At 39.1% G+C, this 27,959-nt stretch overlaps 1 protein-coding gene across 1 annotated transcript; it reads left to right on the top strand.

Annotated features, from left to right (window-relative positions):
* Positions 1-120: 120 nt before the first annotated feature.
* Positions 121-27,508, top strand: LOC131957955 (fatty acid 2-hydroxylase). The gene is made up of 7 exons (XM_059322823.1): positions 121-444; positions 24,748-24,804; positions 24,945-25,200; positions 25,753-25,919; positions 26,434-26,686; positions 26,826-26,901; positions 27,251-27,508. The coding sequence occupies exons 1-7, from the start codon at positions 199-201 to the stop codon at positions 27,291-27,293; spliced, it is 1,098 nt and encodes a 365-aa protein (XP_059178806.1). The 5' UTR covers positions 121-198; the 3' UTR covers positions 27,294-27,508.
* The last annotated feature ends 451 nt before the right edge of the window (positions 27,509-27,959 follow it).

Raw genomic sequence — 27,959 nt, 5'->3', positions numbered from 1 at the left:
ACTCCGTTCGACCAATCGCTGGCTCGGAAATAATGCGGATTTCCCTGCACCGGTGTTTTATTGGCTGGCTATAGGCGTATTTATGTAACCAGCAGTCGATTTGTACACATCCATTGGGACACCGCGGCGCAGCGACAAACGCTCTACCTGTTGGGTGGAAAAATTCAGGGGAAAGCTGTAGTTTGTGTCCGTCACACTATGGGCCTCACTGACTCCAACGGGTGCCCTCAGCCTACCAGGATTAGAGTGACCCGGGCAGGTAAAGAGTATGACATCACAGATTTCGTTGACCGCCACCCAGGCGGGCGAGAGGTTTTGGAGCGACACAACGGTCAAGACATTGAGCAGGTGATGCAGAGTTCGTTTAGCCATACCCACAGTCAAGCAGCGTACAATATCCTGGAGAAATACCGTCTGGATATTACGGATAATCCCTCCAAAACTGTAAGTAGGATATCTTTGTTTTACTATACATTTTAGGGGGCGCCCCTGAAAAAATGCCTTGCTTTTAAAAAACTACTTTTCGTCACCCCCTCCCCATCTTCATAAAAATACCGCTTAAACTGGCGTCACACCTCAACCTAATCAACCTCCCCCACAACCATCAAAATAGCAATTTTTGTTGTTTTTAAAAGAGATTTGTTAAGTATATATTAACTACTTACTGCGCTCGGAGAGAGTCGAGTATACGAATCAATGTTTAATACATTTTGCAAAAAATATTATTTTTAAAATGCAAACAAAAATATATTTTTTAAAAAGCCAATACGTGTGTCGTTACACTTTTTCTGGACCGAACTCACCCCTCGCCATCGTCACGCGTCGTCTCAAAACACCAACCCCGCACCCCCCCCCCCCACCACCACCACCACCACCACCACCACCACCACCACCACCTCCTCCACTCTCGCCACAGAAGTGTGACAACACTCACACCCCACGCCACTAATATAATAACTAAATAGTTCATGTTCGTCTTGTGCATAAGCTCTACACTTAAGCATTATGCATGCGGCCCTACAACTATATATCTTCGTTCGGCCCTACACAAATCTATATAAGTGCGGCCCTACACAAATCTATAACGTGCGGCCCTACAAGAATCTATATACGTGCGGCTCTACATTTACTAGTGGCCAACCCTATATATCTTACAATATTCAGTCCTATAAGCGACCACTTTTTTATTGTCCGTAACGGTACCGTTATACAACAGGTGTAACTAGTGAACTACTTGTACTCACAATGTACTATAGTTTGTGTGTGTGGGGGGGGGGGGGGGTCCATCAGTACCAGAGCTATTTGTGTGTGTGTGTGGGGGGGGGGTCCATCGTTACCAGAGCTATTTGTGTGTGTATGTGGGGGGCATCGGTACCAGAGCTATTTGCATACACACTGCACTCAGTGGTGACACGCTCCCCCCCCCCTGGTTGGATGCACGCCATAACAAAGGAACATGAACGCTCAGGATTTGTGTTTTATTTATGAACCGGCATAGCTCGGCCAGTACAAATTACCATTCCTTCATACTGAAACGTAAAATTCAGTCATTGATGGAGAAAAAAATACATGATGAAAATTTCAACCTGGGGTTAGGGGAGATTCCTATTCCTTTTTAAAATTTCCCGGACCTCTTGGAAATAGCCAGTACATCCTTGCACCACAGCAGTAAAGAAATATACTCTACACACCAAAGCAGTAAAGAAATATACTATACACACCACAGCAGTAAAGAAATATACTCTACACACCAAAGCAGTAAAGAAATATACTATACACACCACAGCAGTAAAGAAATATACTCTACACACCACAGCAGTAAAGAAATATACTCTACACACCACAGCAGTAAAGAAATATACTCTACACACCACAGCAGTAAAGAAATATACTCTACACACCAAAGCAGTAAAGAAATATACTCTACACACCACAGCAGTAAAGAAATATACTCTACACACCACAGCAGTAAAGAAATATACTCTACACACCAAAGCAGTAAAGAAATATACTATACACACCACAGCAGTAAAGAAATATACTCTACACACCAAAGCAGTAAAGAAATATACTATACACACCACAGCAGTAAAGAAATATAATCTACACACCACAGCAGTAAAGAAATATACTCTACACATCACAGCAGTAAAGAAATATACTCTACACACCACAGCAGTAAAGAAATATACTCTACACACCAAAGCAGTAAAGAAATATACTATACACACCACAGCAGTAAAGAAATATACTCTACACACCAAAGCAGTAAAGAAATATACTATACACACCACAGCAGTAAAGAAATATACTCTACACACCACAGCAGTAAAGAAATATACTCTACACACCATAGCAGTAAAGAAATATACTCTACACACCATAGCAGTAAAGAAATATACTCTACACACCACAGCAGTAAAGAAATATACTCTACACACCACAGCAGTAAAGAAATATACTCTACACACCACAGCAGTAAAGAAATATACTCTACACACCAAAGCAGTAAAGAAATATACTATACACACCACAGCAGTAAAGAAATATACTCTTCACACCACAGCAGTAAAGAAATATACTCTTCACACCACAGCAGTAAAGAAATAGACTCTACACACCACAGCAGTATAGAAATATACTCTACACACCACAGCAGTAAAGAAATATACTCTACACACCATAGCAGTAAAGAAATATACTCTACACACCATAGCAGTAAAGAAATATACTCTACACACCACAGCAGTAAAGAAATATACTCTACACACTACCGATTTGAACACCCTGTATGTTTAGTTTCTTGAAAAGTTTGAACAAATTTTGTTTGAGCACCTCTCTTTATCAGTTCTAACTTAGCTTTCGTGCTACAGTAAATTGGTGGTGTAAGTCATTTTTGTTATAAACTCGAATTTTTAAATTTCAATCATCAGTTATTAATCACTAATTTAATCCTCTTAATTGGCGGATTTCTGTTAACCAAATCGATATTTTATTAAAGCAAACTGTGAACAGATTTGCCAAGTTGCTCGCTACAAAACCAGGATCGATTCCCGATGTTTTTTTATTAACACCGGGTGGCGTCAGTTTTAAAACTGAAACACCAATAATGTTCTAAAAGAAGAATAGGTTAGCGTTATGTTGATTTGTTCATTCAAAAATAAATGTGTGCAAGTGATGGTGAATAGGCACAGTATGTTCTACGATGTGTAACTTAAGACGATGGCGAATGTTTAGTTTCCCCTTGCTTGGTCAACTTAAGATCAATTATTTTATATAATCTTTCTATGCCTCCTTTCGCGGCCAATACCATTTTTCTATACCACCTTTCTATACCACCTTTCTACACCACCTTTCTATACCACCTTTCTATACTACCTTTCTATACCACCTTTCTATACCACCTTTCTATACCACCTTTCTATACCACCTTTCTATACCACCTTTCTATACCACCTTTCTATACCACCTTTCTATACCACCTTTCTATACCACCTTTCTATACCACCTTTCTATACCACCTTTCTATACCACCTTTCTATACCACCTTTCTATACCACCTTTCTATACCACCTTTCTATACCACCTTTCTATACCACCTTTCTATACCACCTTTCTATACCACCTTTCTATACCACCTTTCTATACCACCTTTCTATACCACCTTTCTATACCACCTTTCTATACCACCTTTCTATACCACCTTTCTATACCACCTTTCTATACCACCTTTCTATACCACCTTTCTATACCACCTTTCTCGACCATCTCTCTTTCTATATTCCTATAGACCACCTTTATTCCCACCTCAACCTACTCGACTAAATACCGAAGATGTCATCACATTTTCATTACCCAAAGAAATTTCAAGTGGTAACACACAAAAAAGGCTAATTATTGTTATCTCCCTTTTTATAATTATAAATTAACTCCCTTGGCGAGCTCTGTCCTTATCAGTCTAACTTTTAAAACCCTGAGTACAGCAGCTGTTGAGTTTTATTGTTATATTGCCAGTTAATTCCCCTCCCTCCCTCCCTGCCCAACACACCACGATGTAGCTGTTAGTAATAGAGTCTAGTTTATCAGCTCCTGGCCATAGTGTTGCTAAACCTAATAAAACAAGGCTCGTAAAATTGTTGAAACTATCTTTTTTTTTTAGCCAGGGACGGTTACTCAATATTTTTTATTAACTATTTATTTAACCAACGCATACGTGTGACCCTGCACAAACAAGCACAGACTCACACATACACACACACACACACACACACAGTGGCGTAGGCAGGGGGGTTAGGGGGGTCATAACCGCCCCCCCATAGACCCCTCTATATATTATAAACTATGAGGGGGGGTACAAATCGAAAGTTTGTCCCCGGGTAAAAATTGGAACCCCCCGTTGAGACGATCCTGGCTACGCCTCTGCATATATATATATATATATATATATATATATATATATATATATATATATATATATATATATATATATATATATATATATTTATTTATTTATTTATTTATTTATGCACATGTACGTTGGTGTTCACAGCATATACATGGGATCTGCACATAATTCATCCCTTGCACCAATATATAACCATGAGCCATACACAAACATCATTTTTTATTTTAAATTTTAACACAATGAAAATACAGTTTTATAGAGCAAAAAATAAATATCTTGTGAGCCGTACAAACAGTCGGTCTGTCGTTTTGTGCTACATAGCTACCACATCAAACAGGGCGACAGATGCAGTCTGGCAGATCTTAGGCTACCCCTGTAGCCATTGTAGCCATTGGGGAATCTAGTCGGCCCTCACGCTACATGGCATGAGAATCTCCCTAGATTCAAGTCGAGACTTCAATGATTGAGAACGGCCCTCTGTCCAATTGGTCAGACTTCCAGGATTGAGAACCTCCCTAAAGCCAATATTCTTTCTTTCAAATCGATGGCCACTCGCCCACCGAATTACCAATCAAACGATAATTGATCGTGTTTTATTAATAACAGCGTGCACTTGTACCTCGTGAAACGAATATTTGATCGTTCAGCCCACTTTCAGTGTTGTTTTTTGTGTGAGTGGTTTTTTTTGTTTGGTTACCAAAAATTTTTAACTGCTTATGAAAAAAATACTCGTATGCAAGAACTATGGGTTTTTATACTTCTGGTTTTTAGTGTATGTCTGTAACATAACTTTAGTGGTTTAAGCTTAAAATACTTAAAAGTTTTAGTATATTTTTTTTTATCATGCAATACCACGTGTTAATTATAACAGTTACAGGTGAAATTACTTATTAGGATGTGTAAAAATACACGTTCCACGAAGTGCTCCTTAGTTCGTTTGGCGTTGCTGTGGGGGATGGGGTGGGGGTACGGACCGATGTTTGTGTGGGTAAGATGGTAGCTAGGTAAGGGGTGGGGCAAGGGGTGTGGCGACATGTGGGGCAAGGGTGTGGCGACATGTGTTCGTGAAACAGCAGGTCCAGTCACCCGCGGTCAGCGACGTCACGCCTCAGTGGTTTTCCAAACACTTCAGCTGGAACGGTCAGGCCGATAAAGCCCTAATGGCGCAATCGCTAATGGTTCAAATGTGCATAATTTAACAGTTGTAGCTTTCAACCTGTGCTGGAGTAATTTGAGATTGCAAAACTTGGGTCAACTGTGTGTCTACATTGTTGTGACTTGGGTCAACTGTGTGTCTACATTGTTGTGACTTGGGTCAACTGTGTGTCTACATTGTTGTGACTTGGGTCAACTGTGTGTCTACATTGTTGTGACTTGGGTCAACTGTGTGTCTACATTGTTGTGACTTGGGTCAACTGTGTGTCTACATTGTTGTGTGTCTCTGTTGTAAGTCTGGCTTACACCACGTGATTGAATATTTTGATCGTGACGTGACGCACGCACCGTCACACGTTGATGGTGTTAAATATCAACCCTCACACACACACATATATACACACTTACACACCGTTACACGATGATGGTGTTAAATATCAACCTTCACACACACACACACATATACACACATACCTTTACACGTTGATGGCGATAAATATCAACCCTCTCTCACACACATACATAGACAGGTGTGAAGAAATGTCCTCTAACCCCCACACTTTAGAACAGCCCTATCACAGATGTGAGAAAATGTCCTCTAACCCCCACACTTTAGACCAGCCCTATCATATATGTGAGAAAAGGTCCTCTAACCCCCACACCCCCAAACTTTAGACCAGCCCCATCATAGATGTGAGAAAATGTCCTCTAACCCCCACACTTTAGAACAGCCCTATCATAGATGTGAGAAAAGGTCCTCTAACCCCCACATTTTAGACCAGCCCTATCACAGATGTGAGAAAAGGTCCTCTAACCCCCACACCCCCACACTTTAGACCAGCCCTATCATAGATGTGAGAAAATGTCCTCTAACCCCCACACTTTAGAACAGCCCTATCATAGATGTGAGAAAAGGTCCTCTAACCCCCACACTTTAGACCAGCCCCATCATAGATGTGAGAAAATGTCCTCTAACCCCCACACTTTAGACCAGCCCTATCATAGATGTGAGAAAAGGTCCTCTAACCCCCACACCCCCACACTTTAGACCAGCCCCATCATAGATGTGAGAAAATGTCCTCTAACCCCCACACTTTAGACCAGCCCTATCATAGATGTGAGAAAAGGTCCTCTAACCCCCACACCCCCACACTTTAGACCAGCCCCATCATAGATGTGAGAAAATGTCCTCTAACCCCCACACTTTAGAACAGCCCTATCATAGATGTGAGAAAAGGTCCTCTAACCCCCACACCCCCACACTTTAGACCAGCCCTATCATAGATGTGAGAAAATGTCCTCTAACCCCCACACTTTAGAACAGCCCTATCATAGATGTGAGAAAAGGTCCTCTAACCCCCACACTTTAGAACAGCCCTATCATAGATGTGAGAAAAGGTCCTCTAACCCCCACACTTTAGAACAGCCCTATCATAGATGTGAGAAAAGTTCCTCTAACCCCCACACCCCCACACTTTAGACCAGCCCTATCATAGATGTGAGAAAAGGTCCTCTAACCCCCACACTTTAGAACAGCCCTATCATAGATGTGAGAAAAGGTCCTCTAACCCCCACACTTTAGAACAGCCCTATCATAGATGTGAGAAAAGGTCCTCTAACCCCCACACCCCCACACTTTAGACCAGCCCCATCATAGATGTGAGAAAAGGTCCTCTAACCCCCACACCCCCACACTTTAGACCAGCCCCATCATAGATGTGAGAAAAGGTCCTCTAACCCCCACACTTTAGAACAGCCCTATCATAGATGTGAGAAAAGGTCCTCTAACCCCCACACTTTAGAACAGCCCTATCATAGATGTGAGAAAAGGTCCTCTAACCCCCACACTTTAGAACAGCCCTATCATAGATGTGAGAAAAGGTCCTCTAACCCCCACACTTTAGACCAGCCCCATCATAGATGTGAGAAAAGGTCCTCTAACCCCCACACCCCCACACTTTAGACCAGCCCCATCATAGATGTGAGAAAAGGTCCTCTAACCCCCACACTTTAGACCAGCCCCATCATAGATGTGAGAAAAGGTCCTCTAACCCCCACACTTTAGACCAGCCCTATCACAGATGTGAGAAAATGTCCTCTAACCTCCACACCCCCACACTTTAGACCAGCCCCATCATAGATGTGAGAAAAGGTCCTCTAACCCCCACACTTTAGAACAGCCCTATCATAGATGTGAGAAAAGGTCCTCTAACCCCCACACCCCCACACTTTAGACCAGCCCCATCATAGATGTGAGAAAAGGTCCTCTAACCCCCACACTTTAGAACAGCCCTATCATAGATGTGAGAAAAGGTCCTCTAACCCCCACACCCCCACACTTTAGACCAGCCCTATCATAGATGTGAGAAAATGTCCTCTAACCCCCACACCCCCACACTTTAGACCAGCCCTAACATACACAGATGTGAGAAAATGTCCTCTAACCCCCACACCCCCACACTTTAGACCAGCCCTAACATACACAGATGTGAGAAAATGTCCTCTAACCCCCACACCCCCACACTTTAGACCAGCCCTAACATACACAGATGTGAGGAAATGTCCTGTAACCCCCACACCCCCACACTTTAGACCAGCCCTAACATACACAGATGTGAGAAAATGTCCTCTAGCCCCCACACCCCCACACTTTAGAACAGCCCTATAACCAAGTGTGAGTGATCTTCTGAGCTCAGCTCATAATTTAATTACAGAAACATTTGGAGAGGATAAATGTGAGTATAAATTATAGTATAGATGACACCTGCTGTTTAGTATCAATTCTCTACCACTCATTAAGTTAGTTTTACTTATCATGGTACACCCTCTCCTCATTCTCTCTCCTCATTCTCTCTCCTCATTATCATCCTCTCATCATCCTCTCTTTCTCTCTCCTCATCCTCTCCTCATCTATCTCTCATCCTCTCTCCTCATTTTCTCTCTTATCCTGTCCTAATTCTTTTTAGCCTCATTCTCTCTCCTCATTCTCTCTCCTCATTATCATCCTCTCATCATCCTCTCTTTCTCTCTCCTCATCCTCTCCTCATCTATCTCTCATCCTCTCTCCTCATTTTCTCTCTTATCCTGTCCTAATTCTTTTTAGCCTCATTCTCTCTCCTCATTCTCACCATTTCCCCTCATCCCACCTCTTCCTCCCGCACTCTACCAGTACTGCCATGACAGTCTAGAACGAAACTCTCCAAGACATGCTCATTTTGACGTCACTAGAAAATGTCCAGGCTTTAACAAGGACACCGTACAACTTTTGATTGACATGTGGCATCACGTGACTTGTCGTTTGTCTCAACAAAGCCCCCACCCCACCCCATTCTAGACACAACCTATGTTAAAATACAATAAATTTGCATAAAAACAAAGAAAGATAAACATCTTTAACTATAAATGTAGGCCCACTTGACTAAAGTATTATTTTTATTGTAATAACCGAGTGTGTGCTTAAAGGTAAACTGAGATTGTGGTATAATGGTAGCGATCTGAGAGGAATTTGTCTTCTTATGTAGGGCTGGGGGCTATAAATAGCCTGCCACGGCGAGGTTAAGTTTACGCGCTAACGTGGCGGAGTGTGTTTCAGAATGACAAGATATCCTCAAACTGTAGATAACTGTGTGTGTGGTTTGTGTGGGGTTTGTGGTGTGTGTGTGTGTTTCAGAATGACAAGATATCCTCAAACTGTAGATAAATGTGTGTGTGGTTTGTGTGGGGTTTGTGGTGTGGTTTGTGGTGTGTTTCAGAATGACAAGATATCCTTAAACTGTAGATAACTGTGTGTGTGGGGGGGGGGGGGGTGGTTAGTAGGACGTGTGTGTGGTTTGTGGGATTTAAGTGTGTTTTGTGGGATTAGTGAGTGTTTTATGGAATTTCTGTGGATTAAGGGATTTGTAATGATTTTGAGTGGCTTTTGGCATTTGTGTACAGTTTGTGATGTGTATATGTGTTTTGTAGCATTTGCGTGTGTGGTTTGTATGATTGGTTTATGTGGAGTTTGACGTTATAGATCTTTTCTCTGGGTTGTTTTCTATTGGTTGATGTGTAATAACTTCAAGTAATCTATAGTTATTTTTGGTACGCAACGAAATTGATTGTTTGCATATTTTTATAGGGTGGGTGGGGGTGGGATGTATGAGAATAAAGGGTGGGGATGTGGATGGTAGAAAATTTGGGACGGGGGACGCGGCGACGACAGCAGATCAAGAAGTCGAGTTCGATCTTGTCCTGATCTGACCTGGAACTCTATCTGGGTTATTGGTACCAGCGAACCCAGGTCTCGCTTGACTGACCACGGCGCCTGCCACAGTGCCAGCAGAGGCATGAACGTCTACTTCACCTGATCGATTGTGGGGCTACATGATTTATGGGACAATGATTGAGTATCCGAGCTTCAATTTCTTTTAAATTTCATATGATGGTTTTTTAATTATAGTTTGCTGAGAAGCGTGACTGCGAGTGCGTGCCTTTTGACATTCCATTACTTCAGCATTTCAAACTGGGTCGCTGAGGTAGATTTTGTTTTCTTTGACTGAATTCATGCAGGTGCGAATAAACGCAGATATCGATTTCACCTTTCTGCTCACGCGGAAAGACCCCCCCCCCCCCCCTCGGGAGGGCAATAGGCGTCTTTGGCTGCCAAAAGTTCAATACGCGCTGTGACGTAACATGAAGATTCGATCCGGGGTCGATGCTGGTTTTTGTAATTCCCCGTTTAATGTTTGCCGACAGCGGATCTAAACTGGGGGTCTGTGTACCCCAACCTACATGAGTGACGTAAAACTTTTCAAACATATCTGACTCTAAGATCCCTAGTATATCTGACACTACCTGACCCCAATTGATCTGACCCCAAGTGTCTGCCCACAAGTAACCTGAACACAAAAGACATGACCCCAAGACCTGCCCCAAAAGATCTGACCATAAGACGACCTGATCCCACGTGACCTAACCTGATGTAACCTGTTTGACCTGATCCCTTAAACTCGACCCCTTTTTCTAATGGCTGACCCCCCGCTACAGCTGACCCCATGCTACCCCTGACGAAGACAATAGTCCGAAGCATATCTCTAGCTGGGTTCAACCCGAAGCATATCTCTAGCTGGGTTCAACCCGAAGCATATCTCTAGCTGGGTTAAACCCGAAGCCTATCTAGCTGGGTTAACCCGAAGCATATCTTTGGTTGGGTTCAACCCGAAGCATATCGCTAGCTGGGTTAACCCGAAGCATATCTCTAGTTGGGTTCAACCCGAAGCATATCTTTGGTTGGGTTCAACCCGAAGAATATCTCTAACTGGGTTCGACCAAAAATAAACATTTCTTTTCCTCGCCGACTGATCTTAAGTCGGGGCGTATTGATATCCGTTAATTAGTTTTTAATGACTTTTTTCTCAATGTAAAAAATCCATTCATTAAAAAGTTTTTCGAATGGATATTCTCATTAATTTTTTAATTTACAAATATAGTCACTGGTAGACCATGTTCACATTCAGTCGCTGATAGACTATATTCTCACAGAATGGTGATAGACCAAGTTCACATATGTCATGTTTGTAACCTATAAATAGATTGATATGGAACAAAATCGATATAACAAACTAGCTCTGAATGTACGTGATTAAAATCACATTTTGAAATTTAATTTGATATCACGTGACGGATCGAATTTCTCCTGAATGTGATCGATATGAATAATCTCACGCATGGCTGAGTTGATCGAGATCGATTCGATCACTGGGCGATCGAGTTTAAGATAGACAGGAATACATCACAACTGTAATAACCATGGGATTAAAAGTAGGAAAAACTTTTTTTTCAAATTTAAAAAACTAGTCGGCACTTATCAAGAGAGTAGCTTGCATTATCTTTATAGAGGGTGCGAGGTGGTTGAACTAGTCCGACACAATATTTTTAATACTACATAGAGGGAGACAATTCATTCATCCCGTGTGCCCATTACTGGCCCAATACACCAATATTCACATCACTGAGCATCTATATATTTTACTCATTTTTTTTATTCACAAAAATCCCAGAGAGTACAATGTTGAAACCTTTTATTTACCTTTATTTTCGCTAGCTCTGTATGTCTGTAAGAATCAATCTTCTAATTTGTATTGAGAAGATCTTAATAAGAAAAGTTGTTGTCATGTATTAATTAGATCAACTCATGTAACGTGTACAGCTCCGTCTTGAATTGAAAGCATCTAATTTTGTGTTCGTCTGCTGAGAGAGAGGAATCAGAGTCTATATTACGGCTCAACTTATTGAACAAGCCGTCTACAAAGAAAAGTTAATGATGTTTTTTTTTTTAAATTGATGTTTTTCATTCAAACTTATTTTTCCCAAGTTTCATCAATACGGCGACATTTACATTTTTTTAACAAGAAAAATAACTCTAGGTTTTATTCAGGCGTTGGGTGAGAGTTATGTTATAACTGCCCCTGCTTCACTGCACATTACAGGGTTTTTTCTAAGTGTACTATATCTATTTAGGGGACAGCGCTAGACTGCTAACCCGAAAGTCCCGAGTTCGAATCCGGGTTCAAGTCATTGGTACGTCACTGAGTCCACCGAACAAAATCGGCTGGGTAAAGTGCTGACCACACTATCCCCCCTAATGCCGAGGTCACAGATACTGGTGAACTCTACTTCACCTGCCCCATGAACCGTTTGATTCAATAATGGAACATTCCTTTTTGTACTCTATTTCCCCGGGTTTAATTCTAGATGCGTTTGGGCCCCATTAGATGAACACAAACCCCAAGACGTGGACGGTGGGGGGGGGGGGGTACTAAATCAAAAACCCAAGACGTGGACGGTGGGGGGGGGGGGTACTAGATCAACACAAACCTCAGGTCCTGGACGTTGCGGAGAGGGGGGGTACTAAATAAAAACCCCAAGATTTGGACGGTGGGGGGGGGGGTACTAGATCAACAAAAACCCAAGACGTGGACGGTGGGGGGGGGGGGTACTAAATCAAAAACCCAAGACGTGGACGGTGGGGGGGGGTACTAAATCAAAAACCCCAAGACGTGGACGGTGGGGGGGGGGGGGTACTAAATCAAAAACCCCAAGACGTGGACGGTTGGGGGGGTACTAAATCAAAAACCCAAGATGTGGACGGTGGGGGGGGGGGGTACTAAATAAAAAACCCAAGATGTGGACGGTGGGGGGGGGGTACTAAATAAAAACCCCAAGACGTGGACGGTGGGGGGGGGGGTACTAAATAAAAAAACCCAAGATGTGGACGGTGGGGGGGGGGGGTACTAAATAAAAACCCCAAGACGTGGACGGTGGGGGGGGGGGTACTAAATCAAAAACCCAAGACGTGGACGGTGCGTACAGACAAACTCTACCATGTCCTATACGGTACACTGTAGTCGCCCAAAACGAGGCGGATCTAAAAATAAAAGCTGTAAAAATGGCATAAGCTTAAAACAATGTCATCGTAATCTCCGGCGATTGAAAGACACCCCACGGCTCAGGTATGTTTTACGACTGGTTGTCAGAGGCGTGGAGACTATCCATTTTTTTTTTATAGCCCACAATTTGAATTTGATGTCACAATTGATGTACAAAAAGTTTAAATAAATCCGTAAAGCCAAGAATCTGTCTATATTTCAACTTCGACTGTGTACAATACACTAGTGCAACTCAGAAAGAGTTTTTAGTAATTTTTTGTACCCCGTTGGGCACCCCCGTAAGGTCGGCGCCCGGGCCCTGCCCTAGCTACGCCTCTAAGGGTTATACCTGTCCAGGTAATAATTTAACTTCTGTCTTGTATCCGATCGGGGGGGGGGGGGGGCAAAGTAATAATTTAACTCATGTGTCTGGCTATACTGTTGATTCCTCGATTTATGATTTTCTATAAAACAAATAATAAGAGTTTCACTAGAACTATTGGTTAAATATAACTTTTACTTTGTATGCACTTAATAGGTTTATGCTGCGTACATACATTTATACCTACCCATTGCAACTTACACATACATTCATACAAAAACAACCTACGTACAAAATGGAAATCCAAGTGTTGGAAAAACAGTCCCATCGACATTAATTTATGCAATACAAATGTAATATAATATGGATGAAAATTGGCAATAAATTATTCTGCTTATGTAGATCATCAGCACACACTTTTTTTAGTCGTGTTGTCTAGTATCTGTCTCATCTAGTCAGACTCGTCCTTTCTGTAGTCTGCTAGACTCGTCCTTTCTGTAGTCTGCTAGACTCGCCCTATAGTCTGTCTTGTCCTATAGTCTGCTAGACTCGTCCTTTCTGTAGTCTGCTAGGCTCGTCCTGTAGTCTGCTAGGCTCGTCCTGTAGTCTGTCTTGTCCTGTAGTCTGCTAGACTCGTCCTCTAGTCTGTCTTGTCCTGTAGTCTGCTAGACTCGTCCTGTAGTCTGTCTTGTCCTGTAGTCTGCTAGACTCGTCCTCTAGTCTGTCTTGTCCTGTAGTCTGCTAGACTCGTCCTCTAGTCTGTCTTGTCCTGTAGTCTGCTAGACTCGTCCTCTAGTCTGTCTTGTCCTGTAGTCTGCTAGACTCGTCCTGTACTCTGTCTTGTCCTGTAGTCTGCTAGACTCGTCCTGTAGTCTGCTAGACTCGTCCTGTAGTCTGTCTCGTCCTGTAGTCTGTCTTGTCCTGTAGTCTGCTAGACTCGTCCTCTAGTCTGTCTTGTCCTGTAGTCTGCTAGACTCGTCCTGTAGTCTGTCTTGTCCTGTAGTCTGCTAGACTCGTCCTCTAGTCTGTCTTGTCCTGTAGTCTGCTAGACTCGTCCTGTAGTCTGCTAGACTCGTCCTTTCTGTAGTCTGCTAGACTCGTCCTCTAGTCTGTCTTGTCCTGTAGTCTGCTAGACTCGTCCTATAGTCTGTCTTGTCCTGTAGTCTGCTAGACTCGTCCTCTAGTCTGTCTTGTCCTGTAGTCTGCTAGACTCGTCCTCTAGTCTGTCTTGTCCTGTAGTCTGCTAGACTCGTCCTCTAGTCTGTCTTGTCCTGTAGTCTGCTAGACTCGTCCTTTAGTCTGCTAGACTCGTCCTTTCTGTAGTCTGCTAGACTCGTCCTCTAGTCTGTCTTGTCCTGTAGTCTGCTAGGCTCGTCCTGTAGTCTGCTAGACTCGTCATGTTGTCTGTCTTTTCCTGTAGTCTGCTAGGACATCTGAAAGAAATTACCACACCTGTGAAGTTTTTGAGTCACGTGGTGCTATGAACTATGACCTCTCACTACGTGACGTATAACATGTGCCATCTCCTTGTGCCAACCTCGCGGCTTGAACTAATTTGTCTACACGTAGGCACATAACCATTGATTACTTAATTAATTATAAGTAAATACGTTACATAACGTGGTAAACACCCCCACCCCACTATCTCCACCCCTTATCCCCGTATACACATAAAAAGTGTCAACTAGATCTATGTCTAACACGCCACTAAAAAAATATTCACGGTTGATTAATGTTACATTTTCCGGTACACGCTGTGTAGCACCGGGTCGGTATTGTTTACATCCGGTGTGTCGGCGAATAATTTAAAACTACACATTTATTGCCGGTTCTGGATGAGAGCCTACTTAAGAATTATTTTTAATTGATTTTTCGAGAGTATGATTTTTAAAAAAAATATTTCAATTTTATTGAGCCAAGTGCCATTCGAAAAAGGTCAAATGTAAATACAAGCTTATTTAAACATTATGAAGGAGGATGTAATTAAAGTTTTGTGGAATAAAATGAGATAATCAGTGATTGACCATTCATGTTGATTGGGACATCGGGAAAATCTTTACGACTAATTAGTTTAGGATCTACGGGGCACTGTACGCTTCCTAAAGGTCATTATCCCATATCTAGTACTGGTAAATATTTGGGTTCGAGTTCTGCAGTGGTTGTCTGTTTGGCGATTATAGTATTGATAGTAGTAAGGCGAAGAAGGCGGAGGTGGGGACGTTAGAGTTGATTAATGCGGCACTTGCTTGACCCACGGCAAGTACAAATTAATACTTTATTATTTAATTATAATACACAGACAAAAATACGCGCTTATATATTGATCTTAATACCTCTCCAAAAGATTATAATGTTGGAGGGGTGGGGTTGGTGTGCCATAGGAAGGAGCGGGGGGGGGGGGTGAAGTTTTGTCATGAACTTTAAGAGACTCCCAAGAGCAGCCTTACGCCTAGTACAGAAAACCTGGCAATGTTTATTTTTAATTTGAGACCGCTGTAGTGGCACGAAGAGAGCCGGTCATGTGATCAACATCACATGACATCACAGCGCCACCTGCAATTAGTCTGTTGATTAAGGTGTCCGCACTAGCGCCCCCTCGAGCTGTTCACACCTGTCATAATGGCTGTGGTAGGGACTGGTAGATCTCGAGGATAAGTGCCCACTCTACCAGATCGAGATGACCACTCCACCAGATCGCAGTGCCCACTCCACCAGATCGAGATGACCACTCCACCAGATCGAGATGACCACTCCACCAGATCGAGATGACCACTCCATATGATTATCTGCTGTAGAGTAGTGATGACCTGGTCCTACAGAGATTTGTGATAAACACAAGAGGAACCAGTGTTGATGATAATGATTTTTTAATTGAATTTAAACATCGGCTATATATATATATATATATATATATATATATATATATATATATATATATGTTACGGTCAAAGCCCGAAGTCGGCCAATGCGCGGATTGGCCGGCCAATCCGCGCATTGGCCAATATCGTCTCCCATTGGTCGGCCAAAGTCCGAAACTTTGCTTCATTTCGGCCTTTGGCCGGCCAATCCGCGGACTGGCCATGGTGGACCGGCCAAAGTCTTGATTTCATTTATTAAAAAGATCACAGCAATTAAGATGATCCCTTGAACTGCACTGTGGCCAGTAGTAAAGCCCCTATTATAAGCTCTAACATTTTCATCCCAGGGGTGTAAATAAAGGCAGAGGACAACATGGTAAATTTGGATGACAGAAATAACAGAATAAGTTTCTACCTACCATCTGCCATCTACCTACAATCAGACAACTGATGTTTTAACACTCACTGTCTTGACAGGGAAACATGTCATCAAAGGGGTGATATTCTACCACAGACATAGCCAATCAGGTGACACTGCGAACTGTTGCCACTGTTCTATCGCCGTTTGAAAACGTAACTACGTAACAAGTACATATTCGCACCAACTTTCACCCGCGTATAAAGAAAGTACGCCCTGGGTCCACGAACATACAACAAAAGAAGCACTGTAACCCACGCCAGAAATCACGCACATCGCCTTTCAATTATTCAGAGCTAATAAATAATTTAAGCGATGATCGAACTTCGGGTCCAGTTTTGCAGGTAATCAGCCCATTCGGGGGCTTTTGACTCAGTTTCTACAGTTAGAGTGGGAGGGTGGGGGGGGGGGGGGGGGGCAACCAGGACGCTGGAGATTCACGCGACGGTAAAAATTGAAATGTTTGCGGATAGCGGTGTAAGGTGTTGGTGTCGCTTTCAAATCGTTTTAGTTTTTGAATTGTGTTCAAATGTTATAAAACTACTCTGCTGTAATTAATTATCCATTGTGTGGACAGGAAAACTAGGAGTGTAAGCACATGAGTATCGAGACAAAAGTTTAAAGCGGGAATGAGCACTCCGCCAAGAAAGGACAAGTGTACCACGAGTCGCATTCATACTATTCCGTGTATCGCACTTTCGTTTGTTAGAAAGTAAACAGAGAATGTGCGCATGCGCGTGGTCGCTGACCCGGAACAAGGCGCGAGATTATGAGATAGCTAGTGCTAAAAACTGCTATCGTCCCGGCAATCGGCAACAGCTGTAGGGTATACATTTTAGTTGTGGGAAAGAAAATAAGGGGAAAAAAATTAAAAAGAGGGGGGGGGGGGGTGGATTTCTACAATGTTAAAAAATCAAAATAATGAATGAAAAAAAAATGTATGTAGTATGTATACTATAGATTAACAAATAGTTCTTTGGGGGGGGGGGGGCAATTAATTTTCAAACAATTGGTAAACAGGGTTTTTATATGCTAATATTATAAACGGATTTAAACCCAAATATCTAAAAATATTTAAGGATAGATATTTTAGCATTATAACAAGAAAAACGTCAAACTTGATGTTCTAAGTAGTTTTGTTGTGTTTTATTTTTTACTGACCTCAAAACGAAAGTGACATCAGCCTACAATACATGTAAAGCGGGGGAGGGAGTGTTGGAGCGGATTTCTGTGATAGAAATCTAAGCGTTAGATTATTGAAATAAAACAAAAAATGCAAGAAATAACGCCAGTCATCTGGATTACTCGAGGTCACAAACATAGGATTTAAAAAAAAAAAATTGCAGCCATTTTTTTACTACGACCTTTCTGTTCTATTTGAAGGTGATGGGGGGGGGGGGGGGGGGATTTAGCTACGCAAAGAAACCCAATAGATCGATACATTTAATTGTGTTTGCCAAATGGCATTCGATCCATCTGTAGCTGTTATATAGTCGCCTATTATTCGAAAACAGCCGTCTGTTATTCAGTGGCGGAACTAGAAAATAAAGGCTCCCCCGCAAAAAAAAATTTTGGGCCCCCCCCCCCCATATATATATATATATATATATATATATATATATATATATATATATATATATATATATATATATATATATATATATATATACTCTATTACCTGAGTATTTTAATCTATTTCATTGCAATGTATAAACACTCTGAGATAACAAACCAGACAACAATAAGTCCGAACTCATTTCGGGCCCGCAATAATCGTGTTGTACAAATCTGTTTTTTTTTTTTTAATTACATTTTCAAATTTACTGATAATTAAAAAAACCGTACCACAAGGAAGCTGGTCAAAATTATATAAACACGCAAGCTTGATTTGTGCAATGGTTTCTCGCATTATGTTTATTTTTATGATTTTTTGTATTTATATTATTAGTTTTGAATGCATTCATTTTTATATCTATAATATCCTTTAGTATGTTTTATTTAAATAATAATTAAGAGAATAAATTGCTTTTTAATTTACATAGTACAAAACTATTTAAATGAGCTTTATGGGCACCCGTGTTTTAATGAAGGGCAGTGAGTCGTGGAAGTAGTCTGAACGTTTGCCTATCTTTCAAGGTACAGCTCTTGTGGATTGTATATTTTTCTACGCATCTGTGTGTGTTAGTTACTGTAGAACAATCACTGCTATAGTAGAACTGTTGTTTGTTTTTTACAAAAACACTATCAAAGTGCACGTAAAACCTTATTTATGAAAAGAAAATTCATTTTTTTTTTTTGGTCGGAATTGGGCCCCTAAACGTCGTGGGCCCCCCCCCCCCCCCCCCCCCCCCCCCCGCATTGCGGGGTCTGGCGGCACTGTAGTTCCGCCCCTGCTGTTATTTGGAAATGACCGCCTCTTGCTTCGCCGATCGAATAAGTAAGTGACGCTGCTGATCATACGTTGTTCTAAAACTTAATGTTGACCTAAGTTATACCTGTCAGCGATACCAGTGTTTCTGTATGAGGGTACGGTTAACCGAAATAACCCATATGTCATATATCTACGGGTACATCAACTGCTTGCATGACTTACTATGCAATATTTACGCCTGACCCTGTCCACACCATACACGATGCATTCAAAGAAAAACGCACATATTACAATTATGCCCCCACCTCTTTCTTGCTAATAGATCCCTAGGGACGTGCCCGTTAGGACCACACATTAATCGACCCATATCGACCCTTCCCTATTCGACCCTGATAACATCATTGTCCTACAGAAACTGCAAAATATTTGCAACTCTAAAAATAATTTTTTCCGTGCTCGCTTATATTCTACCCAATTTCTAGGTTTAAAATGGTCAACTTTCTCTAGAACTTTCCTTTACGAATTGTTGTCTCCAACAGATGTAGAAATAGTCCAAGTTGATCCACCTCCACATAATTTTTTTTTTAAAAATCGAATTATTAATTTTCCTCCAGCTTACTATTTTTGTTATTGGTTACCTTGCTTGTTGTCATTGATTGTCAATCGTAAACGTAATGTCACGTGATTTTTATTTTCCTAAGTCAACCGATCAATGGTTGGTTGGTCACGTGATGTCGATATTTGTCTCTTTTTAAGTATCAGCGCGTGCTTAGAAGAAATTTAAAAATAAAAACTTCAACCCATTAGAAAATCATTTTTATCGTAATCGATCGCTGGGTATTTCAAATAAAACAATGTGGGATGAGGGGGTTGTGAAGAAACCGAAGTATAAATTATATCGATAACGAGGCTAACGAAAGGGGTGGGGATTAAAATGGGGTCATAAGGTAAAATAGCTGCACTAAACTCACTAGGAAGTTTGGCATATCAAAACGTGTTTTTTTTTTAATGAGTCTACATTTTGGTATGTAAAAAAACATACTTTCAAAATATTTTTTTTAAGTCTATCAAATAATCGATAGAAATGGATTGATATGATTATTTTTTATTTATTTTTTAGAATTTTGTAATTATTTGATGTTGGAGTTTAGATCTAGTTATTTTTTTTTCTTAGTCGACGGTTGTACTTGGGCGTTCAATCGACTGTTATGGGGAATTGTTGTTTTTTTACAAGCTTTTATTTAACTCACTTCCTCTGTCTGTCGTCAGTCTGTCTAGACGGAAACGCAGGAGTGAAAATTTGGACAGTTCTACTTGACCGATACGATTCAAAGTTGGCACGTGGGTCAAGACATGAAGACAATGCAATCTGAAACTAAATTTGACTTAATTGGATGCCTAATTAATTTTTTATGAATTAATAAAAATTTGGACCGAATTAGTAGGCATGTCTAGCCAACCACACCACACGCGTCATCACCTTCAATAGCTGCGCCATCACGTAATGGCTGCGTTCAAAAACCATTGCGCGCCTACTGAACGTGATGTTCAGTAGGCGCGCAATGGTTTTTAGTCATGTAACTCTATTATAAATAAAACATGTAAAGTACTGAAAAAAAAATTCATAAAAAACGTTTTAATTACAAGCTTTTATGTAATGATGCACTAAAAAGTAGAAAATAAATTATAGACTACTGTTTAAATAACTAGAAAGAAAAGCGTGGGTGTCTTCCTTAACATTAGTAAAGGTATCCAATAGATACTAAAGTGACCCACGCTTTTCTTTATAGTTATTTAAACAGTAGTCTATAATTTATTTTCTACTTTTTAGTGCATCATTACATAAAAGCTTGTAATTAAAACGTTTTTTATGAATTTTTTTAGTTCATGTATTTTCATTTAGAGATGAAAGGGAAAGTTTCCTGAGGCGGTGAGGAGGTGGGGGTGTTCATAAAGGAGGTGTTACATATGAGGTGGGTTGGGTGAACAAATAGTAGAAGGAGTGAGGTTGTTCATCTGATGAAGGAGGGCGTGGGATTGTTCTTATACCAGTCAGTGTAGTTTTCTCATGTTTTAAAGTGGTTTGTTTTTTATAAAATTATCCGGATTGAATGATTGGATAAAAATAGGACATCAAATCACATGATCATGCGTATGTCTTATGTTGTTAATGTATGTATATGGTCATACATCAATTTCTGAGGGCTTCACAAAGACTGCGTCATCGAGATAGACAGTTTTAAAATCGTGTGTTAATTCCCGTGTGTTCATCAATAGTCAATAAACATTGTGTAGACGTGAACTGGTCTGACCTAGAACACAGTAGTGTGTTGTTTATACTGAGCTGTTCCCGCTATTAGCTACCACCAAACAGAGTTTGCCAGTCCCAAAAATTAACTGCGTTTGTCCGTCTACATATTGAATTATTTATCTTTCTGAAATAATTATTAGGATATAAATCTAAAACTGTTTGGTATTTTATTTAAATAGATGGCCTGTGTGTCTACTTAGTCTGTTGTTTTTAAGGTTTTGTGTTGTTGTTTTTTTTTTATCAATATGATCTACTCTAAACTAGATAAAGCCAGTTCATATTCATATATGTCTACAAACGCTTAATGTCACTGATAGTCTAAAAACGGATAACCGTCAATCAGACATCAAAAGCAACATCAGACATCAAAAGTAACATCAGACATCAAAAGCAACATCAGACATCAAAAGTAACATCAGACATCACAGGAGCGAGTTGTCAGTTTAGTCCGCGCTTGACAAATCATTTCCAATTGTTACTTCAGATCTCCACAATCACGTCATTATTCCCACTAAAACATTTTCGTTTTTTTCTTCTCTTTCCCTTTGTGCCTGAATTTAAGATGATTTTCTAAACATAAAAAATATTGATTTTACCGGCAGTGGAAATATAATTAGAATAGTTGCCAGGTATGGGTTAGAATTCCTGCAGTCTAATGCTAAAAAATAAAATAAAAGCGCTGTGTGTTTAGGATCCAAACTGGCATGTGAATAATGTGATAGTTCCTGCCCACAGGAAAATACTACGGTCAAAGCCAAGTAAAGAAGGCGCTTCTGGTATCGATTATTTAATCACACAGTAGTATCGATGCGTTCTATAGAAATATTTACCGCTATAAACACCGGTTTGGCCGATTAGCATATAAAATAGATACTCCACAAAGATCTTTTTATTGGAAAGAATTAGATTTTAAAATACAATAAATCCTGCTTACAGACATGCAACATGGCACGTATCGTAACTTAATGTTTCTGTCTTAATTAAAATGCGAGTGAATATCGGATTGGGAGAGTGAGATAAGATAAGTTCGAACAATAATTCAATTGTCTGCGTTCTAACACACACATTTACATTTTTAAAACAAAGGGCGTAATAACAACACCTATACGTAAATACGACACCCATAAATATGACAACACATCAAACCATAACAACAACAACACATCAAAATATAAAGACAACGACTATAGATAAATATAACGAGAACATCTCTAAACCCATAAATATAACGATAACAGCTGTAAACCCAAAAGTATAGACAACAGCCAGGGGCGTCACGAGGCGGTGGCGGGGGATGCGGACCGCACCGGTTGACATCCTATAGGAGAGGGGGGGGGGGTGACACCAAGACAAAAAAATTGCAAGATATGTCGAATAATTTTTTTTTTTTGCCAGTTCAATGAATGGTTAATCAGATTTAAAACAGTATTTTAAGTACATAATGACGACTGTGACAAGGGGGGGGGGGAAAGAGATACACAGCTTTATTAACAAACGACTATAGATAAACTTCATTAGTATTAAATGTGAATCATTTAAGGCTTTTACTGGTGGGGGGGGGGAGACACCAATTGCAAAATTTACATAGAAAAATAAAGGGGTGGATGTGACACCATCAGGTGCCGCACCGGGTGACACACGACCTAGCGACGCCACTGACACAGTTCTAAACCATAAATATAACGACAGCAACTCTAAACCCATAAATATAACGACAACAGCTCTAAACCCATAAATATAACGACAGCAACTCTAAACCCATAAATATAACGACAGCAACTCTAAACCCATAAATATAAGGACAGCAACTCTAAACCTATAAATATAACGACAACAACTCTAAACCCATAAATATAACGACAGCAACTCTAAACCCATAAATATAAGGACAGCAACTCTAAACCCATAAATATAACGACAACAGCTCTAAACCCATAAATAATAAATATAACGACAGCAACTCTAAACCCATAAATATAACGACAATAACTCTAAACCCATAAATATACATACAACAGCTATACACATAACGACAAAATCTCTAATCATTAAAACGACCACCATATGCCCAACTACCAAGTTAATGCAGTTTTTTTAACACTTTCTTAAATCAGCTTAAATGCTAAGGCTATTCGGCAAGTCATTAAACTAATTAAATTCCATAATTATATTTTAATGTTGGCCTAGTCATTAAAAAGACCACACACTATTCAAATTAAATCACGGTGAATTGATTAATGAGCAAATTAATCGATTTGTGAGCTAACTCATTTTAAGAAGATTATCTTTTACATTGGTAATCAAGTCCCATAACCTTCACATACCCTTAACTAAATGTATAATCACCTCCCTTTGTTAAGTTTATTTTTGTGAAATCACCTCCATGCTTTTAATTATTATTTATAGTGTATCGTTTTCTTAACTTCTTTTTCCAACATGTAGATCTATGTCAAGGTTACGTATCCAATAATTCTATCAACTTCAAGCCTTGACCGTCATTAGCGAAACAAACAGCTTTGTTTAATTCCAAGTTGTAAATCTGCAAGTCACAGCTTCGTCTGGTGCGTGTCTAGAAATACGAGTCACGTGGCTTAGCGCGTGTTGGTGTGGACATCAGTGTTTTTTTTATCGGGGGGGGGGGGGCACTTGAAATTTTCGGGGGGGGGGGGGGGCGGTAGACTTTCTTCGGGGGGGGGGGGACACTGCTAAAAATATATATTTTCTATATAAATTTCATTTCGTTCGGGGGGGGGGGGGCGGTAGACTTCCCCCCCCCCCCCCCCGAAGAGATGCCTGGAAGAAACTCTGGTGGACATTATCATACACTATCACGTGATGATCTTGTTGAAGTGGACATCCTCATTATTCATATAGTAACACGTGAACCATCATGTGTACACCCTCATATAATAACATGTGACCCGTATAAACAAATGTGTGATCCTCTTGTTGATCGTCATGTAGATCTGGACACCCCCCATATAGTAACACGTGATCATATAATAACATGTGAACATATAAACAAATACTTGATCATCATATTGGTGTGGACATCCCCATACACTATCATGGGACTATAAACATATGCCGCAATTTCTTGCGATGTGGCTGAAACTCAAGCACTCATACAAAAAATCCATTCATCTATATGTTGCTTGTCTCAAGGTTAAGAATTTAATGTTGGACAGTTGGTCTCTACTTGAAAGTCAAATGAAGTCCAGTATTTTTCCATCCATTTTCTGTGAAGCCTAGATGACTGCCCTTACATAAATTACAGTAATTATCTTAATTGGGTATTTGAAAAGTACACATTGCTGTTTGTACATTTACATTGCTTATATTCAAACAGTCAAGTGTTTGAATGTGTGTATATACATGTATATATATATATATATATATATATATATATATATATATATATATATATATATATATATTATTTTTTTATTTAGGCATGAATTATTTTTTTATACATATAATTATATTACTTTTTTTCAGCATACAAATGGACATTACAGTCATATAACAAGCACAGAGAAAAGAAGATTAGAATATGTGAGTAATGGGTAGAACCTTTGCTGGTATGGTTGGAGTTGGGCATATTCAAGTTATCACTTACATGACTTATAAAATGTAACATTGCTTTAAAAGAAAGTTCACCTTAATAAAATATTTATGCATGATTGATTCCTCAGATGAAAAATGACCTTGTTGATTGGTCCAAGCCCTTGCTGGGTCAAGTAGAACTACTTGGAGACAAGTACTTTAGCTGGACACACCAGCAGGTGGACTGGCCGGTGCGACTCTTCCAATCTGACCTAGCCGAGATGCTGACCAAAGCTGATTGGTGGTACGTCCCGATCACATGGCTTCCTGTTATCTTCTTCATGATTTGGTCATCTTATACAAACCTTTCTCAGGAACCAGAAATGTGGCCTAAAAATGCCTTAGGTAAATTTATTTTTATTCTCTAGCTAGATCTAGTTTATGTTACATAAAATTTTATAAACATTTTTGTTTAAAATTGCCTTTGACTTATTGATAATTTATTTCTACTTCCTGAATTTTATTGTTATTAGCAATTATTGATTTTTTAAAATTATGCAATGATGCATTTGTTAAATAAAAGTTCTGTCTAATTATTGTAATGTAGGACAACTTTTAAGTTGAAATGTGTAGCGAGTAAATCATTCATTTAAAAAAAATTCTTTTACGCTACTTTGCCTTAAGGTCAAATTCTGTAATTTTTTTGTTGTAATTCATGCTTTAGAAACTGTAGCAGCAAAAGAACAAATAAATCTAATGTATCATAAGATCCAGGCAGAAGGCTTTATGAATAAAATATAAATGACATTAGCTGAATAGAAATTTTGAATGTCCTCTGAATCAAATGAAATCATGTAGCTTTTGTGATAAAAATTGTTTTTTAGATTGCTTGCAAATTTTCTTTCTAATACAAAATATTTTTTAATTTAACTTGGTGATAAAAAAAACACATTTCAGGGCACCTGCATGGACCCCATTCAATGCCATTTTTATTTGTACTTGGAGTTGCCTTTTGGACCCTCTTAGAATATGTAATTCATCGCTGGTTGTTTCATCTCAGGCCTCCATCAGACTGGCCATTTTTTATAAGACTGCATTTTTCCTTACATGGTCAACATCACAAGGTAAAAATAATTCGTCAGTTATATACCCTGATCACTAGATTAAAAATTTTTTAATAATTTAGTTTTCAAAAGTTACTTGTAAATTGGTGCAGATTTATTACTCATCAAGTATAAGCTTAAAGATAAATAATACACATTACAATGCTAATAATATTAAAAACTTATAAATAGAAGAGGTGATTAGTACACTAGTCAAAATAGGTCACATTAACAAATATATTTGCCCACTTGAAACTGTTATATAATTTATAGCTTAAACGTGCACCAAAATATCATGAAGGATAATGTTTAAAATGCTGGTTTTTATGTTGTTCTATAAAGGTAGTAATAATTTAAGTTTAAAAAAATGTTTCTTTAGAACTTAAAACGTTAGCAGTAAAGTAACAACTTAAACAATCTATCCTTGGTAACATGTTAAAATAATAACATCACAGCACAAAATATTTATTTGACATCAACTAGCCTACTAATTATCCAACTTATGCAGCCCATCCTAAGTAATTTTTTTTTTCAGAGTCCAATGGATCCGAAACGGCTAGTTTTTCCACCACTGCCAGCACTTTTCTTTGCTGTTAGCTTCTTTCTGATGTGCTTGGCCATTTTCCCAACTGGCATGGCCCAGATTATCTTCTCTGGCATAGTCTCAGGCTATGTGTCATATGACCTCATCCATTACTATCTGCATCATGGAGGCAAGCCATATTTGAATTATTTTCAAAGACTGAAGACACACCATAACCTCCATCATTATAAACACCAACAGAAAGGTATATTTTCATATTTTAATATCTTTTTATTCTTTTATTTTGTTAAATCAGTCTAGGGCTACTAAATAATTCATGTATTTGATAATACTGAGTTGAAAAAGAGTTTTCAAAAATGACTGATTTTATGCTCTTATTTTAGGATTTGGAATTTCATCTAAATTTTGGGACTATCCATTTGGTACAGTTATGCCTGAGGACACAGATCAAAATGAGAAGTATTAATTTTATTTTAATAAGCACAGTGTGTATACATTATAAATTATACTTATACATCACTTTAAGCAAATACATTATCAATGTAATAAACACCAATTCTCAAAATTGAAAAAAATTGTTTAATGATAGCTAAAGAAAATGAGCCTATCCATGATGCCTAATGTATATTTTAAATTCTAGTTGGTTATATTTTTATTATCATTACATCCTACTTTCATTAAATTGTTTTAAAATTATTTTTTAAAAACATGCATTGTTTAGATTTATGCTTTATTTTAAAAGTGTTGGTGTTGCACTTTTAGAAAATTATCAGGCCATTAACAATGTTTAAAACATCATTTATTGCAGCATTCATGGTAATTATGAAAAAGAAATGAAATGTTCAAGATGAATAAGACCTCCAACTTTTGAGCTTCCTGACAGAACAACAAACAACATTAGTCCTGATGATTGTCTGCATTCCAAATTACAATTATGTAAATTACAAACCTTTGCATTAATGTGATACAACAAAATAGTAGTCCATTTTACAGTTTGTATTTTTTAAGCAGCAAATATTTTCATTTGTAATGTAATTTTAGTTTAATTGTAATTTTAGTTTTTCTTTTTGTGCCTCATTATTAAAAGTGATTTACTCTTTGGTAATAATTTTTTTTAAACTTTTTAGGATGTCCCCACTGTCATTTGACTATTATCTAATTAATTGTTTGATGTTTTAAGCTTGTAGTTGAAATGTATAGTTTACACATTTTGCTATACAATGGCACAAGTGTCTAAATCTTAAATGTTTAAAATTTGTTTTATGTCTGGCATAGCTAAATAATACATTTTTTTATTAAGTTTTTAAATTCTACTAACCAGATGAAAAAAAATATATTTGTTAATTGAGAAATGGCTGTGATGATCTGCAAAACTAATGAAAAACAAATTTGTATTTGATTGTTAAATGAAGGTATTCAAAGAAAATGTAAATAACCTAATTTTGTCTTCATCGTCTAGATCTGCCTAATAGTATGTAAACTTTATTTCACTTACAATTAACTGATCATATAAATCA

Source organism: Physella acuta, unplaced genomic scaffold (genome assembly GCF_028476545.2).
Source record: "Physella acuta isolate Inbredline_101_S28 unplaced genomic scaffold, ASM2847654v3 ptg001281l, whole genome shotgun sequence".
Classification (NCBI taxonomy): Eukaryota; Metazoa; Mollusca; class Gastropoda; family Physidae; genus Physella; species Physella acuta.
The sequence above is the reverse complement of the archived record's forward strand: the minus strand, read 5'-3'. Positions and strand labels throughout refer to the sequence as shown.